The 18,402-nt window shown below is 36.8% G+C and overlaps 3 protein-coding genes across 3 annotated transcripts in view; 2 read left to right on the top strand and 1 right to left on the bottom strand.

Annotated features, from left to right (window-relative positions):
• The window catches only part of LOC126374144 (zinc finger SWIM domain-containing protein 4-like), a 77,448-nt gene extending 69,577 nt beyond the window's left edge, over window positions 1–7,871 (top strand). The window contains exons 21-23 of the mRNA XM_050020612.1: window positions 887–1,009; window positions 4,427–4,613; window positions 4,847–7,871. Coding sequence (XP_049876569.1) covers window positions 887–1,009; window positions 4,427–4,613; window positions 4,847–4,977 — 441 coding nt within the window. The 3' untranslated portion in view covers window positions 4,978–7,871. The remainder of the gene's footprint in view (window positions 1–886; window positions 1,010–4,426; window positions 4,614–4,846) is intronic.
• Window positions 7,872–7,946: 75 nt separating this feature from the next.
• On the top strand, window positions 7,947–11,994 carry LOC126374200 (serpin B4-like). Its single transcript, XM_050020703.1, has 8 exons — window positions 7,947–8,173; window positions 8,243–8,395; window positions 9,030–9,197; window positions 9,505–9,597; window positions 9,739–9,828; window positions 10,193–10,402; window positions 10,680–10,761; window positions 10,841–11,994. Exons 1-8 carry the CDS (start codon window positions 8,162–8,164, stop codon window positions 10,972–10,974), a joined length of 942 nt encoding a protein of 313 aa, XP_049876660.1. The 5' UTR covers window positions 7,947–8,161; the 3' UTR covers window positions 10,975–11,994.
• LOC126374639 (Bardet-Biedl syndrome 4 protein homolog) lies at window positions 11,265–17,951 on the bottom strand. The gene is made up of 10 exons (XM_050021329.1): window positions 17,882–17,951; window positions 17,624–17,757; window positions 16,592–16,704; window positions 16,238–16,332; window positions 15,516–15,678; window positions 14,691–14,967; window positions 14,277–14,432; window positions 13,180–13,386; window positions 12,679–12,822; window positions 11,265–11,882 (listed from the first exon to the last, which is right to left on the bottom strand). Exons 1-10 carry the CDS (start codon window positions 17,922–17,924, stop codon window positions 11,265–11,267), a joined length of 1,950 nt encoding a protein of 649 aa, XP_049877286.1. The 5' UTR covers window positions 17,925–17,951.
• Window positions 17,952–18,402: the final 451 nt, after the last annotated feature.

Below are 18,402 nucleotides of genomic sequence, written 5' to 3'. Positions count from 1 at the left end.
AACCGCCACACGCGACAGCGATTTTGCAGTTACTGGCATATCTGCATCTGATGTTCTTGATGGAAAGAGATATAACACAATAAATTATACCTATATATAAACAGCCTATATACGCCCCACTCACTGCTGGACACGGGCTTCCCCTCAATCAACCGGAGGGAGTTATAGCTGAATATATATTAATGTTACCTATTATATGGCAGTGCTCTTACCGGACCATGTTTCTCTCATAATATCATTGCCTTTGGTTACGGCATATTTCTAAACACGTCCCAATAAATTACAATTAGTATTATAATCATAATTAACAAGATAACATAGGAAAACACGCACATAGGCACAGTCGTTTTGAACAATATTCTAAAAAACGAATAGAAATATTTACTTATAGTTATTTTACTAGCACTAAGTACACGTTTACGTTGGACCACCAATAGATAATTATTTATAATATGTAGGTATAGAAAGTAAAATTAACTCTCAGCCCTATATCCATCAGCCGCCATTTTTGAAAAATCTTATCCTTTCTTTTTCCTTTGGTCCGTTTAAGGGACAGGCTAAGATCGTAAAGCCATGCTGCCTAGTTGTCAGTACATTTTCTTTATCGTTTAAGTTCATTGTGAAATGTCTTCGTAATAAACTTTAGTTAAATCTATTAACCTATATCTAGACGTAAAATCCGATGAATAATGTTTTATGCAATTTTGTTATCTTTTGTCAAGCAGTAATAATTAAAGAATAAAGTCTTCAGTCTCGCTTCACTATGGGTAGATAGGCAAAAAATTACGCCATAGAGCCTTGTTATAGCTATTAAACATAGATTTTTTTTTGTATAACCTAATCATTGTTTTTTATTTTAATTACTTACTGAAATCTCGCCTTTCAGGATAGTCACCCAGCGATAGCGGATATCCACTGGGCGGTTGCGCTGGCGCATTCGCTGGGCAGGGCGGAATTGCAAGCGATGTTGCCGTTATTAGTGAAAAATGTTCAATGTGCGCCCGTACTGGTGAGTTTCTTAAAAAAATATATTTATTTATTCATTTAAATTATGGTTCAGTTTATAAATTCTGTACCGTCGGTGAAAAGTAATACAACTCGAGTTGTATCACTTTTGAGTTATTAGCACACACTTCATGTTCAAAAAATTCTCTTTCTTTCTGTCTAATTCTCGTAACTGTAGCTATTATAAATACGGAGATAATTTTTGTGTTCAGTGATATAAGTACTGTTTGTGAAGGATTCATGCTGTTATAACACGTGTAACATAATTCATCTTAACTTGCATCAAAGTGAAATGAAGATTTTCATTAAATATTATGGTGTAAGTAAATGCAACTCAACATATATTAAAATACACGCCATCCTTGAATTCTCACGGTCCGTGTATAATGATATAATTTTAGTTGTAACATCAAACACTAAATTTATTTTTTCGTGAAAAGTAATATAAATTAATATATATCAAAATATTTCAGAAAATACGATCTTGGATATCAATAACATTTCGTGTATAATGATACATACAAGTTCGATTCCATGCGCCACCAGTGTGTATCTTAGGGTGACCTCCGCATAAATCTGTCTATGGGAAGCCATTTTGTCTAGAGCCACAACAAACCATATCTGATCCGCATTGCGAATGGGTATAGATTACGTTAGTATTTCAGACCAAACCGTGTTTTTTCTCTTTCTGCTATAACCACCTTGTAGTACCTCAATAAGTTGTGGGTCCTGATCATGGCGTCGTTATCACCATGGCAGGGTTAGTCAAGAGGTATTTGAGATTTGTCATAACTGTCATTAGTCTCCTTCCCATAGCTCGAAGCATAGCTGTTTTACATAGTTTTCATGATAACATGCAGGTTAAGCGGTGGCAGATTGAACGCTGCTTTCAATACACGCTGGTTAGATCTTTGATGCAAGCGCCGGTAGTGGTATTTTTGAACCTATACAGCTGTAGATGATCGTACATACTTTTGGGTTTAAGGTCCTACTGGGATCCAGCTCGGCATCGGCAGCATCGGGATCTGCCACATCTTCTCAAGAGAAGATTACCAGTTTCTCAAACACGTTGAATGGTGTAAATTTGTCGAGCTTTCTCGTCTTTATAAAGGGAATAACTACTCTGAACTCTGAGCACCACCGTTAATATTTTTTTCTGTATTTTGATTACATAAGAGAGAATTACGCACAGGACTCTGAAAAATGGAAAGAGGAAGGGGAGGCCTTTGCCCAGCAGTGGGATCTTGCAGGATAAATTAGATTAGAATAAATAATTGGCAATAATTGAGAAGCTCGGTGGCGCAGCGGTAAACGCGCTCGGTCTGCGATTGTTGAATTTAAGCAACTTTCGCAAAGGCCGGTTATAGGATGGGTGACCACAAAAAAAAGTTTTCATCTCGAGCTCCTCCGTGTTTCGGAAGGCACGTTAAGCCGTTGGTCCCGGCTGCATTAGCAGTCGTTAATAACCACCAATCCGCACTGGGCACGCGTGTTTAAGGCCCGATCTCCCTATCCATCCATAGGGAAGGCCCGTGCCCCAGCAGTGGGGACGTTAATGGGCTGGTGATGAAATAATTGGCAACACCACGGGCACAACCCCTTAATTAAACCAGGTCACAAAGTTTGTAAAAATCCCAGGAGGTATTTGAGCTTCTGAAAGGAGTTAGTTGGCTTACATAGTCAACAAAAGCATGCATAATGGACCACTTGTGTTTATGCGGAAAACTGAGCCCAATAAAGTAACATTAGATATGGGACATTTGCCCATACATGTTGTGCCGACCCCACCTAGAGTAAAGGCAGGAGGATGATGATGACATAGTGGGAAGTTTGCCCACTTCACAATAGTGGTCCATACGCGAGGATACGCGGAACGTGTGCTTACGTGTAAAGTTTTGCGGAAACGAACTCATTTAGCTTAACCATAACAGACCATGGTAAAGGTGATAAGACCTACCCTGAGGATAGCCCTGTGTAACCTATAGGTTTGAAGGTACACCAGTGATCTTCATTTTCACTAAGTACCTATTATTATCATCAACATTGATTCGACTCTGTTTATAGTTCTGTCAATGTTGCGGGCTACCATTAGACCGGGAATTTTGATAATTCGAAGTATTGAATTATCAAAACCTCTGTGGAAATGTCCCCTTCGATCGCCGGGCAATTTTGCTCATTTTCTTCGTGATACATGTATACTTTAGGGAATTTCGATTGTGGAATGAGTTGTAATCTTTTAAATAGTTTCAGCAGGAAAGACGTAACACTAACCAGTTTGTGTGATTTTGGTTTAAAAGTACGTAGGTACATCACTTTTATCTCCAGGCCGTGCTGCCAGGCTAGCCCGAAACATTCCTAATGACCAGTCTTAATATGATTCCTCTTACTTTCATTTGTTAGGGGTGGAAATATTATCATAATTGAATTTGTAAGATTTTGACTGCAAAAATGAACCAACAGTGGTTTTGATTAGGGGCGTAGTGTGGTGGACAAAATGTGTTTGTAGCGGGCAGCAGTGGTGGTTTTGATCTGTTATTTTCGAGTTTTGAGAGTAAAATAATAACAAAAATATTTTATTATCGCCACCTTACACTATATATACGTGTACCATCTTTATATGTATTTATTACTAGAAATTCGTAAAAACATGTATCATTTTACACAATAAAACCGAAAAAATAAATCAAGTTATACCACTTGACACAAATTCGTTATAGTTTATCGTTTGTGTCAATTGATATAAGTTACGTTTCTTTACTTTTTAAAGAAAATAAATAGAATTTTGCCTTTCTACAACTTTATAAAATAAACTTTCTTCGAAGACTTTTGTTTTTTTGTACAATAAGACTGTAAAATTATCAATTGAAATATGATATATCAACGATGACTTTTGTATAGTTATTTGTGTAAAAAGGTATATGTAGACTTGTATCAATTTACACAGTATAAAAGTTGGTGTCAACTGATACATGTAATTTATTTTGATCCTCTACCATTTCTGTTTAGGTTCTAAATATAACTAAATATTAGAAAAGAAACCTTCCATCATCACCTATCGACACATCTAACTTCTGTTCCATTATTCCTTATAAGTCACGAGCTAGAATTTTTTTAACTTTAAACTCGATTTTCTCAAAACTTCAATTTTGGACTTGTATTACTTTTCACCGACGGTACAGAATTATGTAAGTATATAATATTTAGCATTATTTGATAATGCAATTTGTTGCACTTTGTGTTTTGTTGCCGCTTGTTTTATCTTGTGTATACCCAAGGGGGAAGGCAAAGGCGAATGTGATCTACACTGAGGATCTCCACTCAGATCTACATTAAAAAGACTTGTATAAAGCAAGGTATAATCTACATTAAAATAACATTTACAAAGCAAGCTATAACTTACAAATTTAATGTCATCCCACAGTCGGACGTGCTGCGCCGCTGCTGCGTGGCGGCGGCGGGGTGTTCCCGCGCTAGGCCACCGCCCCCGCGCCCGCCCACACCGCTACGGCCGTTGCTGGAAGCGGCGTTACGGGCCTACGCCTCCACCACGCATGCGCGCCTGGCACACATCTCGCCGCGGCACTACGCGGACTTCGTCGACTTCCTCGGTATTTTACTAGCATGCTACTTATTTTTTTGGAAAAACTTAAACAATATATATTTTATAAAAAAATAAACGTAAATTGACTGGTCACATCACATAAACTACTTACGTAAATTACTTATCTTCAGCAACTAGATTACGTACACAAATAACTAATCGACTAGAGTAACTCAATAGGATGTATTCATATCTCGAACTATTGAAATTCAAATAACAATGACTTATCTTCTTTTCCAGCCAAAGCTCGCGACACTTTTGCGCTGGCGCACGACGGACCACACCAGTTCGCGGCGCTCTTACAAGAGATCAAACTCAAGTACAAAGGAAAGAAGAAACTAATGTTTCTCGTCAAGGAACGCTTCGGTTGAAAGCCTGTCTGTAGAAAACTATACAATGACACTAGCGCCACTCATGCCACTGTGGTCGAACTTGGAACTAATTTTGACAAGCCGCCATATTTTGTTTGTATCATAACGGCACGGCGCCGCCAGCTTCTGTAGCAGGTACCTACTAAAATCCTAAACAAATATGTTGCCATATCATATTTGTTAATAATAATAAAGCAACAACCATAACAGCCCAAAAAAGCTAATGATATAACCTGAAATTTCTAGTTCTGTACAGGTTTTCTTTTATTATAACCAAGGAACCTTACAGCTGTCTTCCACAATATGAAACTGACAATCATTAGAAATCCAAATTCATCTTTAACACAAAAAGTATGTGATGATTCAGAAGACTATTGGGCCGAGATTTTGACAATTGATAATACCCACAGATCATAAAATAATGCAATGGACTAGTGGCGCCACAATTACATACAAATATGTATGCCGGAAACCAATAAGTTTCATGGCTGCACAGCTTTGTCTTTCCGAGGTCTTTCCTCATCGGGATAAAAAAGTTTTAAAAAATACGTTTCATCCACTTCATTTAATTTGTATGCTACTATCGGAGACTGTTGAGGAAATAATTCGACAAAGTAAAGACTAGTTTTAGTGTTCTTTTTTAAAATTCAAGTGCAATTAATTTTTATTTGTTGATTTGTAATTGTAAAAATGACATCGTTAGATATTTTTTTTTTTGCAATAGGGTGACCATGCTACAGTAGAAACAGTTAATATTACCATTACCTCATGCGTGGTTACTGCCGGAGTAACCATCGGGTACCAAACCAGTCTATGCTAAAGTATTATTTTATTTAATGTTTAGCCCATAACTGCCTCGTAAATATCATTTTTACATTGTAAGTAAATGTAATGATCTCAATGATTCCATTTGTGTAAATAAGCTGTGTAAATATAGTAAGTAGTTAAGATTTAGAATATAGTTATCTTGAAACCCGCCGTTAATTGTGAGGAGGACGCGTGTAAAAAGCACATAGCTCTGGCATAACAGTATTTTTCAATATATCAAAGAAGCGGCTTTTCACAATTAGCAGGGGCGTTTAGTGAATAAATAGAACGCCATTATTATAGCGTCCAATAGAAATTGAATCATTATAAAGAATGTCATAACACCAAAGAAATATTAAATAGGTAAATAAGTCCAAGTGTGAGATAAGCAATGCCATCTTTCCTTTCAGTATTCTTCGAGTATTCACTATGTATTACTATTAGTTATTCATTTATAACAGTTAAATTATATTCTTTGTTGAGTGGAACCACTATCATCCCAGACTCTTTTACCTAAAATAACAAAAAAAAAATATGAATATTTTTATGGTATATGACACACTGTTTAGGCAATTCTTACATTATTATTTCTCTCATTTTTCTTCTCTCTCAAAAATAAAGTAGGTTATAAAGAATATAACATGAAGTGCATTTATAAAAATAGATATGTTAATATTAAAGATATAAGCCACGTACGAATAGTGTTCAGAATTTAGCCGAGTTGATTATGAATAGCTTGTAAACTTAGGATGAAGGAATTTTGTACTTTTGTGGTGTGTGAAAGGGTTGTGCAAATTGACATTTATTTTGATACTCTAATACAAACCTGTTACCAGATGAGCGTACCATTCGACTGACCTTATCGATTTCACAATTTAATAAAATAAACATTGCCAACCCTGAAATGTGTCAAATCAACGTATGTAAGAGATTGAACTATTATCACAAACTTGAAAACAATACCTAGTTCTCATTATGTTTGTAAGTGTAAATATTTAAAAAGATTTTTTAGTAAGAGAGCTGAACTTGTAGCTAAACTTCCAGTATCTTCCCTTTATGAAATTCGTATTTCTACAAAGTATTACGGAGTGATCAGTATGTTACACAAATAAACAAAAAAACAAAATAAAAATACCGCTAGTAATCAACATAATGCCATGATGTTAAAGTTAAGATTTGGGCAGATTAATGTTAGAATGTGTTAAAGTGGTTCTAATTTTTTTACTACTCAAGACGTGATTCAGATGTTCTACTATTAATCTGCTTAATGTAGCCAAAAGTACGTAGTGTACATTATTTTTTGTATGGAAATTTATTTACGGTAGCTAATAATTCTTCAATGAGCAATAATTTTGTAGCCTTTGCCGGTCTGTGGAGGAATCTGCGCTTTATAAGATAATGGTCCCAATTCCTGCAGATACCTCCTAATTTTATTTTAAGTTATACTCGTCATTTTATTATCCACCGAAAAGGAAAGGGACGGACGGATGATTGACAACTGTTAATTTTAAAATGAATGAGTGAATGAATGAATAACCCGGCCGAATAATATGGGCATCTCGCTGATATGCAAATCGTTTGACGTGTGCTGACAACTTAAGTGTGTCAGGTTATTGGCCAATATAAGGATTTGGAAACGTTTTTTAAACTTCCGACTTGTGTTCCATAACTTTTATGCTTATCGATTACTCGTCCGTTTCCTTTTCGACGGATAAGAAAATTACAGGTATAAATTAAAATAAAATTAGATGGTGTATACTGGAATGAGCACCATTGACAATTACTTAAGTTACAACACAAGATATGAACCTGAAATATATTTTTAAAGACAATAACAATGTACGCTGTTTCTATTTGTGTTTATTTTTTATCTTTTTCTATAATAAATGTGAGCTCAAGTGCCTTCTGGCAAGTCCAAACACCCACAAACCGGCTCTCGTGGTATCATATTATTGTCTTTGCTGTATTTTAAACTTGACTCATCAATCTCAATATCATTTTGTATTGTGTTGTACGTAAGACGTGGACACCCTTCAATCCTGGAATTAAGAAGGTGATAATTTCAATATAAATCATTGACAACATGATTTTTTGTTTTATTTTATATGAGCAATATATCCACCCGATTTTTTTATTGGAATAGTCCCCATAATACGGGGTAGATTGCCCATCTATAGTTACGTTTGTTGGACAAAAAAAATAACCGTAACTTACTTGACAAACGCATTTGATGCTGTCAATCTGACGTCTGGTCAGCTGGTGTTTGTTATTGTTATTGTATTTTTTTAGGAATCCGGTACTTCGCAATAATTTGTTTTCAATATTAAATACCGGTTGCCATACAATCATAAAGTTGAAGTTAGTTGAAAGAGAAGAAATGTTGCGCCAGGTAATTATTAAGGCGGCAATTGTTTGTCAATAACATGTGAACTTTAGTAATATAATAACATAACTGCAGATGAAGTGTGTTGATGTGTTCCACGCACTGCATAAATGTACGTACCCTGGCTGTTTGGGGCAAGCGTCCACTGCCTGGGTCATTTCACCCCTTGCCTACAACTTTCTCCAGTCTTTGACGAGAAGCGACGTGAAGGACGACAAATATGTAAAGGTAAGTCTTATTACTCTACTGTGTCTTTTACTGGAACGGATCCAGCTTTTATGTCATAGGGGGGGGGGGGGGGGCTGTCACCAGGTTGCAGACAACCTATTTCCCTAGAGAATTAGATAAAATTTCAATGGCCACCCGTGACCCAACCTGTCGCCCAGAGGTGGTCATGAGTCCCTTGACCCTGCTCTAGCCCTGCTCTATATATGTATAAGTAATCTGTAACTGGGTACTTAACTTTGCCCATGTGTCAAGATAAGTAGGTACCTACACTAACTCTGCCCTTAGCTTTCGATTTAGATACATGGCAAGTCTTATCCAAGTCAGTCCATGAAAAAACAGTTAATCAAATCAAATATACTTTATTGCACAGAACCTAAATTTCAACAGTCAGACATAACACAGTTAATGTGTAAAAAAAGGACAAATAGTTACTTATCTTATTAGTATATGTATAATGTAGTCTAATGTATTCTTAGTAGTATACATAATAATGATGTTATCTCCACTTATTAGATATTTGGGTGTGAAATGTAGCCACATTTACATTTTACATCTATGTTTGCCAAACTTATACCTTCTGTTGATAATAAGATTTGTAGTAAATGTCAGCACTTGTTCTTTTACTTAATTTCAGATTAATGAAGCTTTGAAAGCCAAATCAGTTTATAGAAGCATGACTGCAGCATTTTATGCACCATCAATCAATTTAGAAGAGAAGTTAAAGATAAGTAAATCAAAAAATATGAATATGAAGCAAGTTGATTTTTCAAAGGAGCAAGCTGGAGACATTATTAGTGAGTGGGTAAATATTATCACAAATACCTTCAGCTAAAATTGCACAACATTTGTAACCCACCTTTGTAATCATCATAACCCAGATTTTTTAATCATCGTAACCCGCCTTTGAAATTATCGTAACTCCCCTTTGAAATTATTGTAACATCCGTTTGTAGTTATCGTAACATCCTTTTGTAATTATCGTAACTCCCCTTTGTAATTATCGTAACATCCTTTTGTAATTATCGTAACATCTTTTTGTAATTATCGTAACTCCCCTTTGTAATTATCGTAATTTCCCTTTGTAAATATTAAATAAATCCTTTTTACAGGCAAACCAACAAGATGACTTTAAAACATTTAATATAGAGAAAAGTATTCCAGCAGATATTCTGTACGCTGTAGTCGACATGTCTAATTTTCAGGTAAGATAATGGTACAATTGTATAGTTAGCATTACTAATCGAAAAGTCCTAAATGTATTTTCAATGTAGTAAGTCTAATTAGTAGGTACTTTACACACCACATTGTAAAGCTCTATTGAATTACCTAATACGTTTTTTCAGGGTGCGTGGGAAAAAAAGAGCTCAAAAGGTAGATTTATGAAAATTCACAATTCGTTTAACTACACGCAGGATATAAACTACGAAGCGAGGGTTTGTAGTATGCAATATTTCAAACACCTAGTATTTTTTTTCCTAACCTAACCCACCATATCTAGACATTTGATTATAAAATATATTTTTTTTACATTTGTTCCTAAATGTTTAGAGTGCGGAGTGCTCTAACTAAGTAATAAAAGTAATGGGTCGCTTTATGAAACCGAGTACCAAAGAAAAATGTGCCGTCAAGCGTCAGCTCACATGCAGATTCTCAATCGTAAGGATCTACATAATTTATCCTATGTACGGCCAATGCGTATCCGTAGGGAATCCACAACTATAATCAGCATGTCGGGAAACTACCCTCAAAGATAAGTACAACATGAACCCCCATTTTTTTAAATTCCACACATCCTAGATCATGGAGCTCCCGACTCAAGACAGTGATTTCCGTGTGATAGTGCTAGCGCCCAGTCAGACGGATCTGCTCCACACACTGTTCCGACGACTGACTAACGAAGGACTGGCTGCCAGCTTTGCCAGCGTTCAGCCACTCTTCTCCGTTGACTCTGTGTTTACGCCGCCAGACATCGCAATTACTTCACATACTAATATAAGCTCAAAAGAGGTATGTTTTAGATTCGACATACTTACTAATATCTTAAATATGAAAATAAGATTTTTTATTTCTCTTTCACATCCTAACTTAAAATTTTAAGGGTTTGAACTTTTTGCTATTTGGTTTTGCTTTTTGCTACCGAAGGTTAGCAGTGGATTTTGGAAAACACCGACGCGCGTAACCTACATAATATATATGAACATAAATTAGTACGGATATACCGAGGCGGTTTTTAAAAATGTGGTATCTGTATTCTTAAGAATAGACTATTTATCCTACTTTTCAGAGAGACAAAAGTGAAAGCAGAATAGTTCAATACGGCACGACTGAAATAAATAACTTGGGAGTTCGAGCCAAAGTACTTTCCTGTAAGTAATTATAGATCTTAGATAATAAACCTACTCATTACAAATATTACAAAATGTACCTACCTAATTCTAATTGCAGGCCTGTACTCCACTAAAAAGTTGCCTCCATATTCTGGAAATTTTAAACCTGAAGAGGAGAAAGCGCCATATTTCTTCGCAATAACATTTAAAGATACGCCTATTTTTACTGGGCAATATATTCCGAAGTTGTAGATATGTACTCAATAGTTGACTACAAAATATATATAGTAGCAATTTATAATGTAATCGGTAATTAAATAGTTGACATTATTTCTTTAGAAACGTGTTTACTTGTTTTAGTATTCGTTTGATTTTCGGTCTTTACACATATGTAGGTTATACGGTTCTTTCATTTTACGAAACTAAAATACGTAGGTAATAAAAATGCATTTATCAAGGAAATAAACAAACCGGTTTGGGGGAAGTATCAACGGCAAAAATAACAAAATAATGGTTTTAAGTAACATTATATTATTATAGATTTAAGTTTTCGAATCTCGACCTCTTCTCGCATGGTAACTTGTGTTTTCCTTTATTTCATAAACTTTGCCTTCATGCCGCGACCGTGTGTTGTTCCCTTCTTTTAGTCCGTGATTGCCACATGGACAGTCAAACAGTTTATCAGGTAACACGAATTTTCCTTGGAAGTGTAAAGCTTCGTCGTCGTTAGGCTCTTTAACGTGGCCCTTTGCCATAAGGGGAATATTTCCCGCTTGTATTAACTGTCTTATAAGCCCTGGGTGTTGGACATCCCTATGAATTTCTAGATGGTCAAGTTTATGATCTTCTAAATGATCATCCTTTGGTTGTTTCGTGGTTGTATTGGTAGTCGTGGTAGGAGCAGCTGTGCTATTGATTTTCGATGCTTGCCGCAAGTTATTCTTCAGATATTGCAGTAATATCGAGTTTATAACATCCTTTTCCAGGTTTGCGGGAAATGTCTTTTCGGCCGATTGTGCTCGCATTTTAGTTTGTGCTGTAGACGCCTCAGTCGGGGTTGTTTTAACGTCATCGTATAAGTCATCGTAGCCCAGTATTATAGGAGGCAGGACTACAAGACTGGCTGTACGTTCGGGTTTGTCGTTTGCAGCTTCTGCAAGCTGAAATAATACCCGACGAGTAAATATTAATAACTATCAGTCATCAATGTTACTTATGTTATGATACTTAGTACCTTTCTATAGAAAATATAAAAAGGAAGTCAATATTCAATATTCTTTATTTGCATACTATCCTCTATATGTCCCGGCTAGTCTTAAGTAATACTAAATGAACGATTTCGCACGCGGTTTTTATTATTATGTTTGCACCCAGGCAAGGCAGGCTAAGTAGCTACTTCATTATTGAAGAAAAGAGTTAAATTCTATAATTTCACTATGATCTAATACCCGATTATCAGTCTTTATAATGAATATTACTTACTCACCAAGTTTACACAAAATACTGCAATCAAAAGCAACAAATACATCGTAGATTTGTATCTACGACGCATTTCTCTTTGTAGTTTAGTACCTACAACTGTTTACAATGCATAACTTTTATAACATAAAAATGAGAATTTTATTAACGGTAATACTATTGCACGCTATTTTTTTGGAACTAAAATGTTATGCAAGTGGTATTGTATTATAAAATCTCGTAACATTTGAAAATGTTACGCATTGAACGCACGCAGATACAATAGTTATTAGTGAAAACTAAGTCATAATTCAGCAGACACAACTAATTTTGATCTTTTTTTAAGATAAATAGTATAGTGACCAAATTCATAACTTTCTGCGTTATTCAAGATATGGTGGAAAGACAAGGGATAAAGTAAAGACAGAGAGCCACAAAGGAGTAAATGAAACAAATCATTTTTATTCAGTTTATATTCAGTTATAGGCCTACCTAAACCTCATCAGGTTCAAAGTTCTGTTCTTCATTGTTGGATCGTTCTGTAACTGCCGAACCTTCTGTGTTGAACGTCTCTGGTAACTTGGATAACTCTAGTCCAGCATCACGCAGGAGACCTAGCAGAGTTGCTAGAGAACTTGAAAGCTGTAAAATGTAAAAGATACTTATTTATTTATTTCTGGAGTCAGGCAAAAAATAATTTAAAGCCTTCGAAGTCTACCGGCAATTGATGAGCATCAATTCTGCTCACGATTCGGAGGTCCTCGGTAGCAAGCAAGAATCTCATATGCTATTTACTTAATTAAACATTTATCATGTGACCCGTATTAGCGGTCTCTGTCAACTGAATAATGATCCTGAAAGAGTAAGAAGGATGACCCTATCTACCTGTGAATCAGAGTGCTCGGGATATAACAATCCAGCCGTCTCTGTCGCCGCTCCCAATTCAAAACCCTGGATCGGCCTCTGACGGTTGCGGTTCATTTAAGGATATTTCCTTACCTGTGGGTCAGGTCGTTCGGGGTCTAACAATCCAGCTGTATGTTCAGCGTCAGTGGCGGCAGCTACCAGTCTTCCGGCGCGTGCGTGTCTCCCAGCCAGATTGAGTCGTACTAGCGCATCTTGCGGTGCCAACTCTGCTGCGCGTGCATACGCGGCGTCGGCGCGGGCATCGCCGAGACGCTCCAGCGCTACTCCTATTAACAGCACCTGTTACAAAATGCTTGATTTACACGTAGTATATCACTTGAACAATTATAACTATTAGAATTATAATTACAATAAAATCCTATTTTAGGTCAACGAATTTTGATTATTTTATCTAGCTAATATTTTTGAATAAATCTAATTATCAATATTTATTTTTCAAAAAGGTCAATACCTACTTTTAACTACAATTCTGTTTATATTTATTTACGTTTGACGTGACTTATCGTAATCGTAACCCTTTCATAATCCACGTATTTATTTCGTAACTTGAATCCCCATGACTCACGATTTTTTTATTTTCAACCTTCAAAATCTGGGAGTAGGCTTTATTTTATTTGCTCATTTCATTTTATTATCGTGTGGATAATAAGAATAACGCTAAACTTACGTACGTGGCGTGGGTGATGATACCTACCCCAGCAAATCCATACCCCCTCCGGTTGATTTAGGGGAGGTCTGTGATCATCTGATTATTGATATTAATGCTCCTTAAAGTTTTAATAGTAATTGTAATTATTTAAACATCAATAACATAAACAGCCTATAGTATACGTCCCACTGCTGGGCACAGGCCTCTCCTCAATCAACCGGAGGGGGTATGGAGCATACTCCACCACGCTACTCCACTGCGGGTAACATTAATAGGTTTTTTGACGTGACTTATTGTATATTTGCCTTTGAATGTTAGTCACTACTGGGCTGGCCTCATTTATTATGTGGCGTTACGCCATATAATTATGTGTAAGAAGTTTGTTTTTTCTGGCGGCCATGTCTCTCTCTCTCTCTCTCTTTCTCTCTGGTTCTCTTGTACTCGTCACGCCGACACAAGAAAAGATGTTAAGTAAATGGTGTTTGAATACTAAAATTGCTTAGATAGAAATAAGTGTTACGGTGTAAGGCTGCGTGGGCTGCGCGGCTGCGGCGGCAGCGAAGCGGCAGAAGGCGGAAGTGGGCCGCTTGCACATGAGTAGTGCTAAACCCAGGTTGTGCGCTGCGCGAGCGCTCAACGGCGCCGTCCATACTGCGCGCTGGAGGCAGGTCAGTGCCTGCGCACATTTAATAATATTTATTGTATTTTTTGTGCTCTTTCAAACGACGACGTTTTTCAATAAGCCATTATTAGCAGAATGAATAAAGAACGTGAACGTGAACACGAATCAAGCCATCGTAATCCTCATTCGAGCTGAAGTATTTACGACTAGGGGCTGTATCTGAAGGACCCGGATAGAAGTCTTAAAATCTAGCAATTACTAAAGTCACTTAAAAACTATTGGAGCTAGCAAGAAATTAAATAAACATCTCACAGCTATATACTTCTTCTTCGCCAACAAAGCTAGTCCCAGATTCGTGTGAGCGGCGACACAAGTTGGATGCGCTGCCAAGGCCGCTTTGAGTCTCGCCAGGGCCGCATCAGTGTCTTTATGTTGGAGCATCATGGCTGCTAAAGCCAGGGCCGCGGCGTGCTGTGTCGGTTGCTGCGCCAGGGCCGCCCCCAGCAGCTGGAAAGCTCGTCGAGGGTCGCCGGCGCGCAGGCGCAGCGCTCCTGCCGCTGCTAGCGTATCCGCGCCGCATGCGTGCGCGCTGTACAGTAGCAAAAGTTTAAATACTTACTGGGAAACTATTTCGTACCTATTACCGAAAATAATATTCATGTACGCAATTCTTGGAAGGGGTAGGGATCGATGGACCAAAATAGATTTATTCCAAGACGGCATGTATGTACATAGAATCGATCGACCTAATATCGACTGATACATCACTTTGCTACGTTTTTTAACAGATAGAAAGAAAGAAAGAAAGAAAGAAAGAAAGAAAGAAACATTTATTATTTAGGACACCACAGACACGGATTACATATATATACATTATAATGACATCACATTAGAAGTTAACGCACACACGAAATATTAATCTAAAGATCTAACAGATCTAATTCTTATTGAAATATAATCACTAATTGTACTAAACTAACTTACATAGGGGTAATAATTGATGTCCACTGCTGCGTAATGGCCTTCCCCTTCTCTTTCCATCCCTGTATTAGGCATCGTTCGTTCGGTGGGCATTAATAAGATACGTTTGATAAATAATGGAGACGGTAATATGCGATGTCTACAAGATCTGCTTACGTGAGGGCCTGGTCGTAAGCCGCGAGAGCGGCGGCGCGGTCCCCGGCGGCCAGTAGTAAGCGTGCTAACAGCGACGCCGCGCGCTCCCCGCCCCCGGCTTGCCAGGCGGATCGGGCCCACTCCACACCACGCTCCACAGAACCCAGTTTCCATGCGCATTCCGCTTTAATACAATATATTATATGATCTGTGATATAGCTTTTTGAACATATTCGACCACTGATGAAAAATCAAGCAGAGACCGGAAGATTGGAAGGGAAGATATATTAACACATAAACTGCATATATTCATGCACAGGTTTCTCCTTAATCAACCGTAGGTGTATGGAGCATACTCCGCCACATCATGATGCTCTACTGCGGATCAGTAGAATTATTAGCCTGTTCGGTAGCCAACCCAATGCAATGGAGTAGTCGAAGTTTGTTATTCTAGTGACGGAACTATCGATATCGTAGGAATTAGTGACAAAAATGTGTTTAATAAGGTCAAAGAAGGTGGCTAAAATACAAGAGGTTTGTAGGCGTTTGAAGGTGCGAGGGAGATGTCTATGTGGAGATATGCAAGCATTTGACCACAATTTCACCTGATGGAAGTGACGATGTGACCGAGGATAGAACATGCATACCTACCTATTACCTAGAAAGTGCTCATTCACTCTTGCCATGACGTAGCCTAGATATTGTACTTGTCGGTCGTGTTATGTGAATATTTAATTATTTACCCAATGCACAGTAGATGTCCGGATCAGGGTGCTTTGTCAATTTATCAGCCTCCAAGTAAGCTTCGAGTGAGAGTTGGAATCGACCTTGTTTGAACCTGTTTACATAAAAAAATGTCACATCGAAATTCTAAAATGTATTGATAGTACTTATTCTCTCGATACATTTTTCTTGCGAAGAAAAAGGAATATCCTGTTTGGGAAATTATGCACACCATCTTATCGAATGCAAGTAGAATTTGATCCTAGAAGTAGGCATGGCGGCAGCTGTTCAAATTCCAATACATTTTTTTTTACTCGATACAATGGCGATACCTGCGCAAGTTGCTCATTCTGGACCTATTGACGCATACTTACAGACACTTGGCGACCTGTTTCAATGGTTCCGGATCCTGTGGCTGCAGCCGGATGCAGTTGTGGAACCTCTCCAACGCTTCTTGCAAACGACCGGCATCCGCTAACACCGATCCCTATAATAAATACTTATTTTGTATTGTTCACAATCGTCGATTTATTCTTCGTTTGTCCCACTGAGTTTTGTCCCACATAAAAAATTCCTATGTCGTCCCGATCAATATTCTTCCTTCGTCCCAAAATATAATTTTAAATATTTTATTCCTACTTCGTCCCATTTTGTATTCCTTATACGGCCCATGTTTTTTTTATATGCCAAACTTACTATATTGTACAGTCAGCAAAAAAGGATTACTCGTACCTATTATTTTAAATATTACTCGTATTATTTTATTATAATAAAACTTAATAAATATTTTTTTTTATATTTTTAATTGTAAATATTGCCTAATTATTGTTTCTCATAGATCTGACTGTTCTGTATTTATTTAAAATTATTATAACATAACATTTCTGTGATTTTGAATGTGATACTGAATAAAAAAAGTGATTTATATTTTAACGATAAGACTTGTTTTATTGGTATTTAACTTTAAAAAAATAAGTAAGTAAGTATTCTTTTTTGTTGACTATACCTTTAAAGTACCTACTTATAATTTGGGACGAAGCAAGACTTCGAAATTGATATGGGACGAACTAAGAATTTTTTGGAATGTGGGACAAAACTTCAGGACGAACGAGGAATAAACCCAATCGTCACACATCGTCATACAATAGATGAAAGATAATCTAATAAAATAGGTATCCTAATAAATAAAGACCGGCTTTAGTCTGAAAAGAATTATCGCGCGTTTCTTTTTTATTGGAGAGTTAAATACGAAGTTAACGGGAGTTACGATAAGTCTTAAACTTATCGGAACTCGCCTTTGTAAACCTCGTAATTTTTCGAAAACTTCGTACATAACTCTCTAAAAAAAACGACCTTTTAAAAAGTCTTAAACTTAAAAGTAAGTGTCCGCAGGACGCCCGTGTTACCTTAATAAAATGAGCGTATCTGTGTGTGTTATCCGTTTTCTTTTGAAGTTCGTCAGCAAGCTCTAAACATAATGCGTGCTCACCCCGCACGTAGCGGGCATGAAGAAGCCAATTCCGTGATCCACGCCCCAATTCTGTAATACAATGCATGTATACTCTGTTATTAATAAATTCGCTCCGAATAAAGTTCATTTGCCTTTTCGTACAAAGGCCTATGGGGCTCAGTCTAAGTTAAAATATTGCACAATTTGCACATACCATTATCAAAGAGTTTTTCAGAGTTAAGAGTGTGTTTTCGCATAATATCTAGCAGAGATAATAAACAAGAAAAGCAGTTTTATTTGTTTATGAAATTCAAAAGCTATGGTAACGCGCGACCCTGGGGGATATTCTTCTACAAGCATGATGATTAGAGAAACGTAAATTTGTTTGTATAGTTTAATTATTTATAAAGTAAATTATCAATCAAGATAAGAATAGTGATCGAAAACATACGAAAATATTTCAGAACCGGAAATTAATACCAGTATATTCATTGACTTTGGTTCAGGTTCACAACTTGTAACTGTCAACATAAACGTATATTTCGTTTATAAATAATACCGACTTGAATAAAATAATATTGACGCGGAGTGTTTCAAAAATAGTAGTAAGTTTACGCCTGAATATTTTTTTGTGTTGAATAGGTCATTTGTTTGATTAAAATGGATATCTAATTTTAATTATTTATTTTGTACATAATTTGGTTATTGATCTTTTTCATTACGTTAAATTTCAGA

Source organism: Pectinophora gossypiella, chromosome 17 (assembly GCF_024362695.1).
Source record: "Pectinophora gossypiella chromosome 17, ilPecGoss1.1, whole genome shotgun sequence".
Classification (NCBI taxonomy): domain Eukaryota; kingdom Metazoa; phylum Arthropoda; class Insecta; order Lepidoptera; family Gelechiidae; genus Pectinophora; species Pectinophora gossypiella.
This window is presented reverse-complemented; position numbering and strand designations above follow the sequence as displayed.

Excerpts from the sequence above, each read along its gene's own strand:
- LOC126374639 (XM_050021329.1), bottom strand. The coding sequence starts at position 17,924 with ATGCGAAAACACACTCTTAACTCTGAAAAACTCTTTGATAATG. Across the intron at positions 14,968-15,515 it reads GCTTACGACCAGGCCCTCAC|CGCGCACGCATGCGGCGCGG; the intron begins GTAAGCAGATCT and ends GCTACTGTACAG. Across the intron at positions 13,387-14,276 it reads AGCCCACGCAGCCTTACACC|GTGCTGTTAATAGGAGTAGC; the intron begins GTAACACTTATT and ends ATTTTGTAACAG.
- LOC126374200 (XM_050020703.1), top strand. Across the intron at positions 9,829-10,192 it reads ATATAAACTACGAAGCGAGG|ATCATGGAGCTCCCGACTCA; the intron begins GTTTGTAGTATG and ends CACACATCCTAG. Across the intron at positions 10,403-10,679 it reads CTAATATAAGCTCAAAAGAG|AGAGACAAAAGTGAAAGCAG; the intron begins GTATGTTTTAGA and ends CCTACTTTTCAG.